This window comes from Diabrotica virgifera, chromosome 10 (genome assembly GCF_917563875.1).
Source record: "Diabrotica virgifera virgifera chromosome 10, PGI_DIABVI_V3a".
NCBI lineage: Eukaryota > Metazoa > Arthropoda > Insecta > Coleoptera > Chrysomelidae > Diabrotica > Diabrotica virgifera.
The window spans coordinates 12,838,717-12,851,650 of record NC_065452.1 but is presented as its reverse complement, the minus strand read 5'-3'; the positions used below and the strand labels follow the sequence as shown (position 1 = coordinate 12,851,650).

Genomic DNA, 12,934 nt, shown 5'->3' with positions numbered 1-12,934 from the left:
TACAAAGCATTCTCCCATTAGTATTCGTAATTGTGTGGATAGTTTCCTTACCAGCTACGTCCTTGTTTATATCTTCTTTTCCTATCATTGCGTTGAAATCACCTAGTAAAATTAATATGTCATTCTTGGGTATATTTTCATATATCTCTTCGAGTTTCTCGTAAAAATCGTTTTTGTCTTCCTCATTCGCATTCTCGGTGGGAGCATATGCATTAATGAATGTTAAATTAGATTGCTTGTTCTTTATTCTGACATAAGATAATCTTCCACATATTGCTTTGAAATCTATTACCTTGTCCCTTAATTTGCTGCTAATTAGGAAGGCTGTAACTGGCAGCTCATTACAAATGTAAATCTTCACTAATCTTCAAACAGTATCTATGTAAAGTGGTCAAACTCAAATCACTCAAAATAATATCATGTCCTATTGACATGTAGTTTTAGATATTATTTATCAAGGAATTCAACCTCTTCACATATGCAGAAATAACAATACAAACCCGTGGATTGTACAGGGTGTCCAGAAACTCTACCGACAAACAAAGACAGGAGATTCCTCAGATAATTTTAAGACAATTTAACCCAATTCACCTAGTCCGAAAATACTTCCTAAGGGAGCTAGAGCTCTTTAAAGATGGTGTCTTGTAATTAGTTTTTCTTAAATACCTCCAGAACTCTTCTATTTAGAAAAACGAAAATTGGTACGCATATTTATCTTCATCGATTCCATCCGTTGCGAATTTCTAGCAACGGTCATAGTCGTCCGTTTGACTAGGGTCACGGTTATTTTATCGCACAACTTTTTTGTCTTTAACTTTTAAACATTTTTGCCTTGCATGATTAAATTGTAAGGTATTCTAGTACTAAAAGGTACTCTTGCTTTAAGTCGGCAGGACACATTGTATTCTAGAAAAATCGATTTTTCGATTTTGCGTTTATTGAATTTGAAAAAAAAAATCAAACAAAAACAGTGTATTTTACCTACTTAAAGTAAGAGTAACTTTTAATACTATAATACCTCATAATTTAATTATTTAGTGTCAAAAATGCTGTACGATAAAATAACCGTTGACCTACCCAAAACGGACGCATATGACCGCTACTAGAAATTCGCAATTAATAAAATTGCTTCATCTCTGGAATATAAATGTACCAGTTTTCGTTTTTCTAAATAGTCTTTTTTTTTTTAATTCATAACGAAACATTTTCAACTCGATTTTTCTAGGAAACGTTTTATTCTATATCGACTTAAAGCAAGATTACCTTTTAGTACTAGAATATCTCACAATTTAATAATCCAGAGTAAAAAATTATTAAAAATTCAAGACAAAAAAATTATGCGTTAAAATAACCTCTGCCCTACCCAAAACGGACGCCTATAGCCGGTACTACAAATTCGTAACGGCTTGTTTATATGTAGGCGGTTTACCAACGTCGACGTCGCGGTTTGCCTGTTTTCCAGGTAATTCCAGGTATTCCTTATACTTGGTATTAGGGTGAAACTTCAAAGGCGGCATTAGGGTGAGATCAAGTAAAACAGGTAAACCGCGCAGTCGACGTTGGCTAACCGCCTGCATATAAACAAGCCCTAATGGATGGAATCGATTCATCTCTGGAAGATAAATACGCCTACCAATTTTCGTTTTTCTAAATAGAAGCGTTCTGGGGTAATTTAAGAAAAACTAATTACAAAACGCCATCTTCAAAGAGCTCTAGCTCCTTTACGGCCGGTTTCACAAAGTAAAGTTAACTTATGGTTAAGAGATAACCTCAAAATTACCCCAAAATATGCGTTTCAGTTTCATAATTGTTACCCTTCTGGGTATACCCATAAGGGTAACCCACTCCAACCTCTGGTTAAAAATTCTGTGAGTTAACCATACTTCGCCGTTGACCTGAAACTAAAACGCATATTTTGGGGTAACCTCTGGTTATCTCTTAACCACAAGTTAACTTTACTTTGTGAAACCGGCCGTTAGGAAGCATTTTCAGACTAGGAGAATTGGGTCTTAAAATTATCTGAAATCTTCTGTCTTCGTTTGTCGGTAGAGTTTCTGGACTAATTTCTAGACTTTTTCATAACTAACAGGTATGAAAATTATGGGTCAGTATTGGAGAATCAAAAAGGGGCAGATTTATAGATTAAATAAAATTAATGTTAAGGCGGATACATCCCATTGAAATCTGAAACAGAAGTTTTCCGGCCCGATTGGAATGATTTTAGGTTGATAAAGTTCTTATCAAGAGTCCACAATATTTCTTCCTCTTTTTTTTTTACGTGGTTTATCTTTCGTTGCGTTTTTTATGGAATTTAACAAAAGTTGTTTGACATCCTTCAATTTAAAAGTTGTAGTTTGTCTGGCCACGTCACCTTTTATTTAAGCCCATATTAATTTTATTGAATTTAGTGGACAATAATAATGCGGCAAACGTAATACCGTTATTAATAATGTTTAATTTAAAAACGTTTTGCAGTTTAACCGTCGATATATTGTATTTGGTTTTTTCATCGTTTACCACAAGTCCTAATTCACTTGTCGCGTCCGAAAACCTGGTGCACTGACTGCACCATGTCTCTCATACTTCTGACCACTATAACTATATCGTCAGCGAATGCGAGAATTTACGTATGCGAAATAGTTCCATTCATTCTAATATTTAATTGTCTGATAGATAGCCTTTTCCAAGGCGCCTGATTGGGAACTGATTGCCTGTCTTAGATCATTATTAATGTCAAAGAACGTAGAGTTTTCTCCTTGAATTCTAACACACGAGCTTACGTTTTGCATTGTTAGTTGGGTCAACTTAACTAACTTAGGTGGGATCCCATAGTCTATCATTGCATTATATTATAATGCAGTTCTTTTAATACTGTCAGAGGCTGCTTTGAAGTCAACCAAGAGATGGTCGGTATCTATGTTATATTCTAGTGACTTTTCTAGAATCTGCCTATGTGCTTGAATTTGATGTATAGTTGACTTTCCAGCAGTAAATCCGCATTGATATTGACCAACAGTATCCTTTGTAAAATGTTAAAAAGTCTTTCAAACAATACATTGCCGAAGATTTTATACGCAGATGCTAACAGAGTAATGCCTCTATAGTTCTTACAATCCAGTTAATCACCTTTTTTATGCAACGGACATATTATTCCCTTTAGCCACTCTTCTGGTATTAGTTTTAATAAGAGTTTTTAATTTCGTGGGGTATTTTTTTAAACATTTCAAAGTATATGCAACTAGAAAATGTAATGCATTTTAATTCGTAATTAAGAAAAAAACCTTATTGGTTTCAAACGCATCTGTACGGTAATAGTTTATGGCCTTGACGGTAACCCTTAACCTCTGTTCGAAGATTTGCATTTGTAATGAGCAGCTAGTTGCAAACAAATACACTTAAATTATTTTAGGTCTTATAATTTACTAATATATTATTACTTCAGGGCGTACGTTCTAAGGACAAATTGCTATATTTGGCCCAGCTGATGAATATCCAAGTCCAGTTTTCGGATTTCCCAAAAGCAAACCACGAAATGTATTTGACATTGGTGTCTCTTAGCACCAACCCACCTCAAGTTTGTCACGGTGAAGGTCCGACAACTGAAGCTTCGCACGAAAAAGCTGCCCTTGAGGCTTTGAAAGCTCTTTCTGAACTGGGTCTCGATATTGCCCCCAAAGATGGTTCTGGTGGACCTAATGGCAATGAAAAGTAAGTAAACTAGTCTGTAATTATTCTTGATTGATATAGAACCATCGAAGAAAATCGTAATTAGGGTAGGCTGTGGATTAAAAATTCGTTTGGCTGTGATTTTGGTCAGTCCCACATAACAGTACATAAATATACCGGGTGGTGAATTGAAAAACGGGCCATAGGAAACTTAATGTAAGATTCTAAACTGTTGAATTCCTGCTTCCCTAATTATTTTACATTAAAAGACATTAGGAACTGCCACTGCCTTTTTCCTTTTCTATTTTTAATAATCTTGGCATTTTGAAATTTACTAAATAGTTTAAAATAAACAGCAATAAGTTATTAAAAGTTTGTAAGTTAGGTTATGGGTAAAAATTTCAATATTAATTCAAAGCTCAGTTGCAAGTTGTAAAATCGCACATAAAGACCTTGCAATAGACTTGCATGAAAGTTAGTCATGCAAGAAATTGCAGCAAGTTTTCTTGCTACCTGTAAACGGTCTGTATGGGTGCAGTACAAAAGTACAATGCAGACGATTAAAAGTACACAATAACAATGGCAGATTTTGCCCTTTGAGAAAATGGCGTCTCTGCGCAGTAAACATGCGTGATCTTTACCGCCAAAGCAGAGTAAGATTACTGATTGTTAGGTATACTGTGGTCACAGCCTCCTCAAATTACGATTTTTTTCAAAAATGAATAACCATTTTGAATTTCGTTGCAACACTAAACTACAGCCGCATCGTTGTTCCAGTCCAATCAGAGAGTGCAGCAAGCACCTCTACCGGTTTCGAAACTTATTAGTCTCTCATCAGGGGGCACATATGCTGCTCTCTCTGACCCAACTAGGACAAACCCCGGCATGCAGTCACGGATTGCAACGAACGAAATGGCAGGGATGCCCTAGCGGCAACTGCTATCAATAAACTAAGTTTTCAATCTAATAGCGCATAAAACAACATCCAAAAATGTTATTCTACACCCTTCTTCTTCTTCAAATGCAAATCCACTAATGGATGTTGGCGATCACATTTTCCATTAACTCTCTGTTTCTTGCAATGTGTATCAGTGATTGTATGTCGGTAATCCCTGTCCATTGCCTTATGTTTCGGAGCCAGGACATTTTCTTGCGCCCTATTCCTCTCTTGCCTTCAATTTTACCCTGGATTATAAGTTGAAGGAACTGGTATTTTTCGTTTCGCATGATGTGACCCAAATACGCCGTTTTTCTTTTCTTGATGTTTTCGAAAAGCTGACGTTCTTGGTTGATTCTTTTAAGGACATCCACATTTGTGACTTTCGCCGTCCATGGTATCTTTAGGATACGGCGATAAAGCCACATTTCGAAGGCTTCTAATATGTTTATATCCCTCGTTTTGAGTGTCCAGCCCTCTATGCCATATAGCAGCACCGACCACACGTAGCATTTAGTAAACCTTAGTCTCAGTGTAAGGTCGAACTCTGAGCAGCTCAGTACCTTCCTGAATTTTACGAAAGCTTGTCGAGCTTGCTCAATGCGACATTTTACTTCCCTGTCCGATGCCCAGTCTTCAAAAAGCCACGTTCCTAGGTATTTGAATTTGCTCACTCTCTCAATGGACTTAGTATTCAGTGTTATGGTGGAGTTTTCAAATGCATCCAAGTTTCTGGAGATGATCATGAATTTGGTCTTTTTGGTATTAATCTCTAATCCCATTCGCTTACTGTATTCTCCGATTATAGTGACAAGTTGTTGAAGATCTGCTATGTTGTCGCAAATTAAGACAGCATCATCAGCATATCGTATGTTGTTGATTAATACTCCATTCACTTTGATTCCCATCTCTGCATCTTCCAAAGACTCTTGAAATATGGCTTCCGAATAAATGTTAAATAAAAGAGGGGAAAGCACACATCCCTGCCGAACACCCCTTCTTATATGTATGGATTTGGATATAGAATTGTCTATTTTTAATTGTGCTGCCTGATACCAGTACAAGTTTTCAATGCATCTTATGTCTTTTTGGTCTATATCAAGCTTCTTGAGGATCTGCATTAACTTGTGATGTTGGACACGATCAAAAGCTTTCTCGTAGTCTAGAAAGCACAGGAATACGTCCTTCCTCTGATCGTAACAATTTTGGACCAAAACCTGTGTTGCTACTATTGCTTCTCTTGTTCCCAAACCTTGCCTAAACCCAAACTGAGAATCACTGATGTCCCATTCACATTTTTTGTATAATCTTTGATGTAGTATTTTTAAGAATATTTTTAAAGTGTGACTCATCAGGCTAATGAGTCTGTGATCCTCACATCTTTTTGCATTGACTTTTTTGGGTAGGGGAATAAATGTAGAGAGCAACCACTGCTGAGGATAGCAACCAGTTTCATAAATAAAATTAAATATTTTATGTAGTGCTGAAATTCCCCTTTCATCTAGTAGTTTGAGTATTTCTGAAGGGATTTCATCAGGTCCAGGTGCCTTATTGTTTTTTGAATATAATATTGCCTTTTCTATTTCCTCTTTAGTAATTGAAGGGCCAGTCAGCTGGTCGTCTGTATAAACTTCACTCATGGGTCTTTCGTCATGAAAGAGCTCCTGAATATAGTTTTCCCATATATGAATTTTCTCTTTTTCACCTAGCACTACCTGGTTATCCTGATTAACTATAATAGTTGGTCTTCGTTTTCTGTATATTCCAGCAGTCTCCTTAAGCTTTTTATGTAAATTCCGATCGTCGTGCTGTCGTTGTAAATGTTCTAGATCGATACATTGTTGCTTAAGCCATTCATTTTTTGCTATTCTTATCTTTGCTTTTATTTGCCTGTTAATGTTTTTATACATATTGCTGCCATCTGGGTCATTCTTGTGTCGTCGTCGTTCATCCATTAGTAATAGTATTTCTTCTGTCATCCATTTTTGCTTCTTGTTCTTTGGTTTGTACCCCAAGTTGCTTTTCATGATGTCTGGTACAGCACTTGTAATCGTATTCCATGTTGGTGTTAGATCTTCGGTAATGTTTGTCGTCAATATTTGAATTTGTGTGTTTATTTCATTACTTATTTCTGCTTGTATCATTGGATCTTTCAGTTTATCCAATGCGATCTGTTGTTGAGTTTCAGGCTTGTTTTTGCATGAAAGAGCGATCTTTATGACGGCCACTAATTCTACACCCTACCAGACTGAAAACAATGGGAACCTTCTCTGGTAACACCTCCGAGGCTTCTACAATTTGCAAGCCATAAAGGATGCTGAGACTCAGGAAGATGAGGGAATTTTACAATTTATAATTCACGTCCCATCTGCTCAGCGCGGAAAAGTTCCAACGAGAACGGTTCCCTTCGTACTCCAATCGGAGTAAACATGTAAATCAAAAATGAATAACCATTTTCAACCCATTGGAGTACGAAGGGAACCATTCTCGTTGGAACTTTACCGCGCTGAGCAGATGGGACGTGATTTATAAATTGTAAAATTCCCTCATCTTCCTTAGTCTCAGCATCCGTTATGGCTTGCAAATTGTAGAAGCCTCGGAGGTGTTACCAGAGAAGGTTCCCATTGTTTTCAGTCTGGTAGAATGTAGAATAACATTTTTGGATATTGTTTTATGTGCTATTAGAATGAAAACTTAGTTTTTTTTACGATTTTTTTGTTTTTCGATGGCTTGATATAAGGTTTTAATAATGTAATGTTACTTTGTTTATTCCAGTGCTTCCCCAGTGGTGTCTAACAAGGGGCCGGTACACCAAAACGGCGTGAAGAACTAAACTTGAACTCTGCGTAGGCTGTACCAATGGCCTTAATTTTTTAGGAATGCATCTCCCTTAGTGACTGCTTTTTTTTAGTCATTGGTACAGAACATTTATACATGAGTTCCATGTGGCCATGTAAAAAATTTGCATAACTTATATTCAAATAACTACGAATTATTTTTTTTCTTATTTAATGTGATTTCATTAACATATGTTATATGAAATGATATCATATATATATATGTAATTCTGGTTATTGCTTGAGCACTGTGTATTTCAAGTCAGTGCTACCCATTTTCGTTTTCGTGGGCAGAAAACGAATTTGGGAGACAGTAGTTCAGAATTGGTTTACAAAATTGTAAGTCGTGTATAAGGTATACACATTTAGGGTTCGAATATTTATCATGTTTTCAAAATATTTCTAAGTATTTTAAACACAGAACCCTCCACTATATATATAGAAAAAGACGTCAGATTCTCATATTATATCATGGTCAAACAAAGCAGCAGCATCAAAGGTGAACATAGCCGTAATGATAGCTAACCTTCTTAAAGGACACGGCAACTTAAGGAAGTAAAAGAATGCAAACAAATCCAGTGGATATTCTAGCTGTGCCAGTAAATGGATTGTAGACGTAAAGAAGACGAACGTTCAGCTAAAAATAACTTTTAAAATGTGAAACTACACCCGACGTGGTACCACTATTAGCGGTATCACCAGGAAATAGGAGTAAGGTTTGTAGACGCAAAGAAGACGATCACCTCAAAGTAGCTTTAAAACGTGAAACTATACCCGACGTGGTACCACTATTAGTGGTACCAGTAGGAAATAGGAGTAAGGTTTGTAGACGCAAAGAAGACGAACATTCACCTAAAAGTAACTTTAAAATGTGAAACTATACCCCACGTGGTTCCACTATTAGCGGTACCACTAGGAAATAATAAGGTTTGTAGACGCAAAGAAGACGAACATTCACCTAAAAGTAACTTTAAAATGTGAAACTATACCCCACGTGGTACCACTATTAGCGGTACCAGTAGGAAATCGGAGTAAGGTTTGTAGACGCAAAGAAGACGAACATTCGCCTAAAAGTAACTTTAAAACGTGAAACTATACCCGACGTGGTACCACTATTAGCGGTACCACTAGGAAATAGTAAGGTTTGTAGACGCAAAGAAGACGAACATTCACCTCAAAGTAACTTTAAAACGTGAAACTATACCCGACGTGGTACCACTATTAGCGGTACCAGTAGGAAATAGGAGTAGAGGTAGTCCAAGACTGCGCAAGGAAGATCAGCGCAGCAAACTGGCAACGGTTCAACTAGGGATGTAGCATCAGTCCTGATGATACCCGATGTGGCGGACGGAGTTCACTGGCTAGGTACTGGCTTACCAAATTTTTCAATTTCTAAAGTAACTGGGTTGTCACCATGCTTCGGAGGGCATGTGAAGCCGTCAGCACCGGCTACGTAGTAGTCGTTACACTAAAACCTGAGCCAGAAGATTGACAACTACCTCACAACAGAGATATCAAACTTCTAAAGTACAAATTGATCATCCTCTATGTATTTGTACGCCAATTTGATATAACATGATAAGATGTAACTTTATGATGTGTAATGTAAGGGTTATATATGTTATGTTATGGTTATGAGAGTATAGACTGTAAGCAAATTATAAAAAATTACAAAAGTTATTAAAAGAAGTAAGTCATTTGGCTCAGTGCTATAACTCTTGATAATCTTTAATTATGTTTGAGTAAAGCTATTAATAAAATAGTTAGAAATACTCTGGAAACAGACTTAGTTGTATAAATTCCAATATTTCATGTAGGTATCTTACGCATATATGAAATACTTAATTGTCATATTGTGAGTGACTAACATAGCAGAATGTTGGTATAAGTTAATTGTTACAAATATTATTTCGGACCCTAATATTAATAATTAGATATTTTATGTTTATTCATTTTTAAAGCTAGTATTCGCTAACCGTTTTCTGACAAAATGCACGTGTATCTTTATATTGTCAGAGAATGAAATCAAGTTAGTTGTTCTCTCTAGATGCGATGCAATTCTGATCTGCTGATCAAACACTTTTTTTGGTGATTGATTTCTGTATTCCGGAGGCTTCACTCTTCTTTTTATTTAATTGAATATTTAATTCTTTTTATGAATGCGTTTTTAGTTCTGTGTATTTACATAAGTAGGATTCATATTTAATAATGTTATGCCTCTACTTTGAATTCGGAATCAATAAACATATACACAAATTAGTATTATATATTTTTTTATTATCTCCCCAATTACCCTTTTCCTAGTTTGCCTACCAAAGGGTTTAGAAATTATTACAGAAATATACATTTACTCACTAGCCCGATCAAAGAATCCCAAATTTTACGAAAACCTCAAGAAAATAAAGGACGAATGAAAATTTGCGGATACGTAGTTGAAAGTGCCTATTATTATATAAGAAAAAGTTTACACTTCTACATCCCCTACATTCTACAAAAATTGGGAAACACCCCCTGCTTGGGGGTGAAAAAATGTGCATTCAAAATAAGTCCGGAATTGGATAAAATGACTAATTCTAAGCAACTTTTGTTCTATAGTTTTTTGGGTTTTTTGAAGTTATACTTTTTTACGTTCGAGAGTGAAATTTTATAATGCCGGGCGCATGCGCACACAGACAGTATGTAGTTCGTTGCTAATCTTTCAAGATATGTGTGTATATTAGCGCTGTCAGCGCAAATAAGTCATTAAAAGGATATATTAGTGTTTTTAGTAAATGTATTATTTATTATAATTTTTGTGTCTTTGTACAAAAAAAAGGAATTTTTTTCAAAATTAAAAAAATAATTTTATTTTAAAACCAATTTTTTTCAAAAATGAGCACTTTGAACCAATGAAACATAGATCATATTACAAACAATACGTAAATAAAGTAACTTGTGAAGCGGTAACGATTAATTTTATTTGGGATGCTAATTAGGGGGTGATTTTCGCAATTCTTTTTACCAAAACATAAAAGGGACCAACAATATTTTGAGCGTAACTCACTTACTTTTAGTGTTAGAAGTATTTTTAAAAAACAAAAATAAATCTTTTTTTAAACACTTTAAAAAAGTTGTAATGAATTTTCCCCGAAAAGTGCTCCGTTTTTGGGTTATTTCACGTTGAAATATTCGATTTGGAATTTGACGAATAAAAACCTACTTTTCATTAGCTACAACTCTGCTTCTACTGGGTCTACATACTTCATAAATACACCATTTTTTTTTTCACTTCTTTATAAGCTTTATTGTTGCTAAGAATATTTTTTTCGATAAAATACTTTTTGAGTTATTTGCGAAAAACCGTCCCAAAACATGTTTTTTCTTTTTGTTAAAAATGTACATATTGGGTCTATTGAATAAAAAAAGAATGTGTGTGTACTTTGTACGCACGTAAGAAGTTATACTTCTATTATTAAACTAATTTTAATACTTACTACTTTCCAAAAATTTTTATTAAAACAATACGAAAAATTAAAAAAATAAGAGAATAAAACACACGCAAACACATTGAAAAATTAAACCAAAGAAATTATTTCTGAATAATTATTGTTGAGAAAATTTTAACTAACTATTTTCTGAAAAAAAAAATATAATAAATATACTTACAATCATAAAATGTATAAAAAAAATAAAATAAAAATGTCCATTGAGAATTGAACCTGCGTCTATCACGTTTAGATTATTTTGAACTCACCCCACGCAGAATTTAACTACCGAGACATTGTGAATGACGTGGGAAGAAATACCTAGCAACTAAACGTTTTAAATTTTTTTGACAGTTTGTTGCTTATTTTGTTAGTTTAATCAAATAAGTTTGATTCTTGTGGAATTAAAATACGACAAAATATAGACTAAAAAAGCAATATATTAGATGGAGATTTTTGTTGGTAATCAAATTATGTAAATCAAAACATTACCTACTAGCTAGGTAGGTACATTTTCCAAATAGGTATTTACCTAATTTGTAATTTTTTATTACAATACTGAAACGTTTAAAATAAGGTACGTACCTGTTGCTTTTAAAAAGTCACTACAATAATTATTATAAACTTGCTTTTTGTCTCTGTCCTCACAACAATAAAAACTTATATGTAACTAAAAAATATACACATTTTGTTTATCCAGAATCTCCATTTGAACAATTATTGATAGATGATTTTAACACCCAATCAGATCCCGTATAACGTTTCATACCATACTGTCAGTGTGCGCATGCGCCCAGTAAAAATAAAAATTTACCCTCGTGCCTAAAGCAGTATAACTTCAACAAGAGGGAGCATTATGCGGCTGGGATCACTTTCTTCTTCTTTAAGTTCCATCTTCTGTCGAAGGTTGGAAACCATCATGGCAATGCGGACCCTGTTGACTGCCTTTCTAAATAGCTCTGCACTACTGCATTCGAAATATTCCCTTAAGCCAGGATGTTCTTCGTCATAAGTTGTATTCATGAGTATTTTTGTCCTCTCATCACATGTCCCAAGTACTCAAGTTTTCGTCTCTTGATAGTTAATATTAATATCACTTGTAATGTAATCTGTATGAATAAAATGTAAATGCCGTATAAATACAGGGGAAGAACAAACACAAAAACAGAAAAATTAAACCTGGACAACCTGAAAAGTCCAGAAACAGAAAAGCGATTTCGAGAAGAGCTGAACAGAGAACTCCTAGAACAGAGAGAGGAAACAATACAAGAAGAATGAAATAAGTTTAAAAGAACATTGGAAACGGCTAAGAGAGTGAAAGAAATTAGGTTTGATTTGAGGAAGAATGAGTGCAAACAAAGAGCCCGTGCAGTACCTGATATCCAGATAAGGGAAGATCAGAACCAGAATAATGAATTAAATTACCCAGCCACAAGAGAGGAGATAATGGATGCCATTAAAGCACTGAAAATAAATAAAGCCCTAGGAGTTAACAACATACCAGATGAAATTCTCAAAATTGGAGGACACACACTGATGGAAAGATTCCATAAACTAATAACAGACGTGTGGAACACAGAAGAAATTCCAGGGGACTGGAAAAAAGCAATTTTGGACTTCGGAGGTAAACATCTGAATAAGTTCCTTTAATCAACTTATTTTATTATAGACCAGGGTAGAAAAATAAATATGAGCGATTTCAGGGTAAAAATCAATACAGGTATTTGAAGGTGCTAAATGGTAGGATGGATTTGGATATAGTTAATTAAAAATACATACAGAGGTACTCGTAAATCGACCTCATTTTTAGTATCATATTTACATCAAAAGTTGTGTATCATGAAAAAACGATTCATTTGAATTTTTGTAAGTTAAAATCCATAAAAAATCAAGCGAGATAATTGCAAAAAACCACGTTTTTTTACACTATTTTGTAACTGTTAATAACTTTTACCAAAAAGGCCGTAAGGAACTTATTGTACCTTGATCACGAGGCAATTAAGTGCCTTTATTAGTGTACAACATTTTAA

The 12,934-nt window shown here is 34.8% G+C and overlaps 1 protein-coding gene across 2 annotated transcripts in view; it reads left to right on the top strand.

Moving 5' to 3' along the window:
- Positions 1–9,705, top strand: part of LOC114329549 (double-stranded RNA-binding protein Staufen homolog 2) — a 132,933-nt gene extending 123,228 nt beyond the window's left edge. For both annotated transcript variants that reach the window (XM_028278695.2, XM_028278694.2), the window contains exons 9-10: positions 3,443–3,708; positions 7,379–9,705. In XM_028278695.2, coding sequence (XP_028134496.1) covers positions 3,443–3,708; positions 7,379–7,436 — 324 coding nt within the window. In that variant the 3' untranslated portion in view covers positions 7,437–9,705. The remainder of the gene's footprint in view (positions 1–3,442; positions 3,709–7,378) is intronic.
- The last annotated feature ends 3,229 nt before the right edge of the window (positions 9,706–12,934 follow it).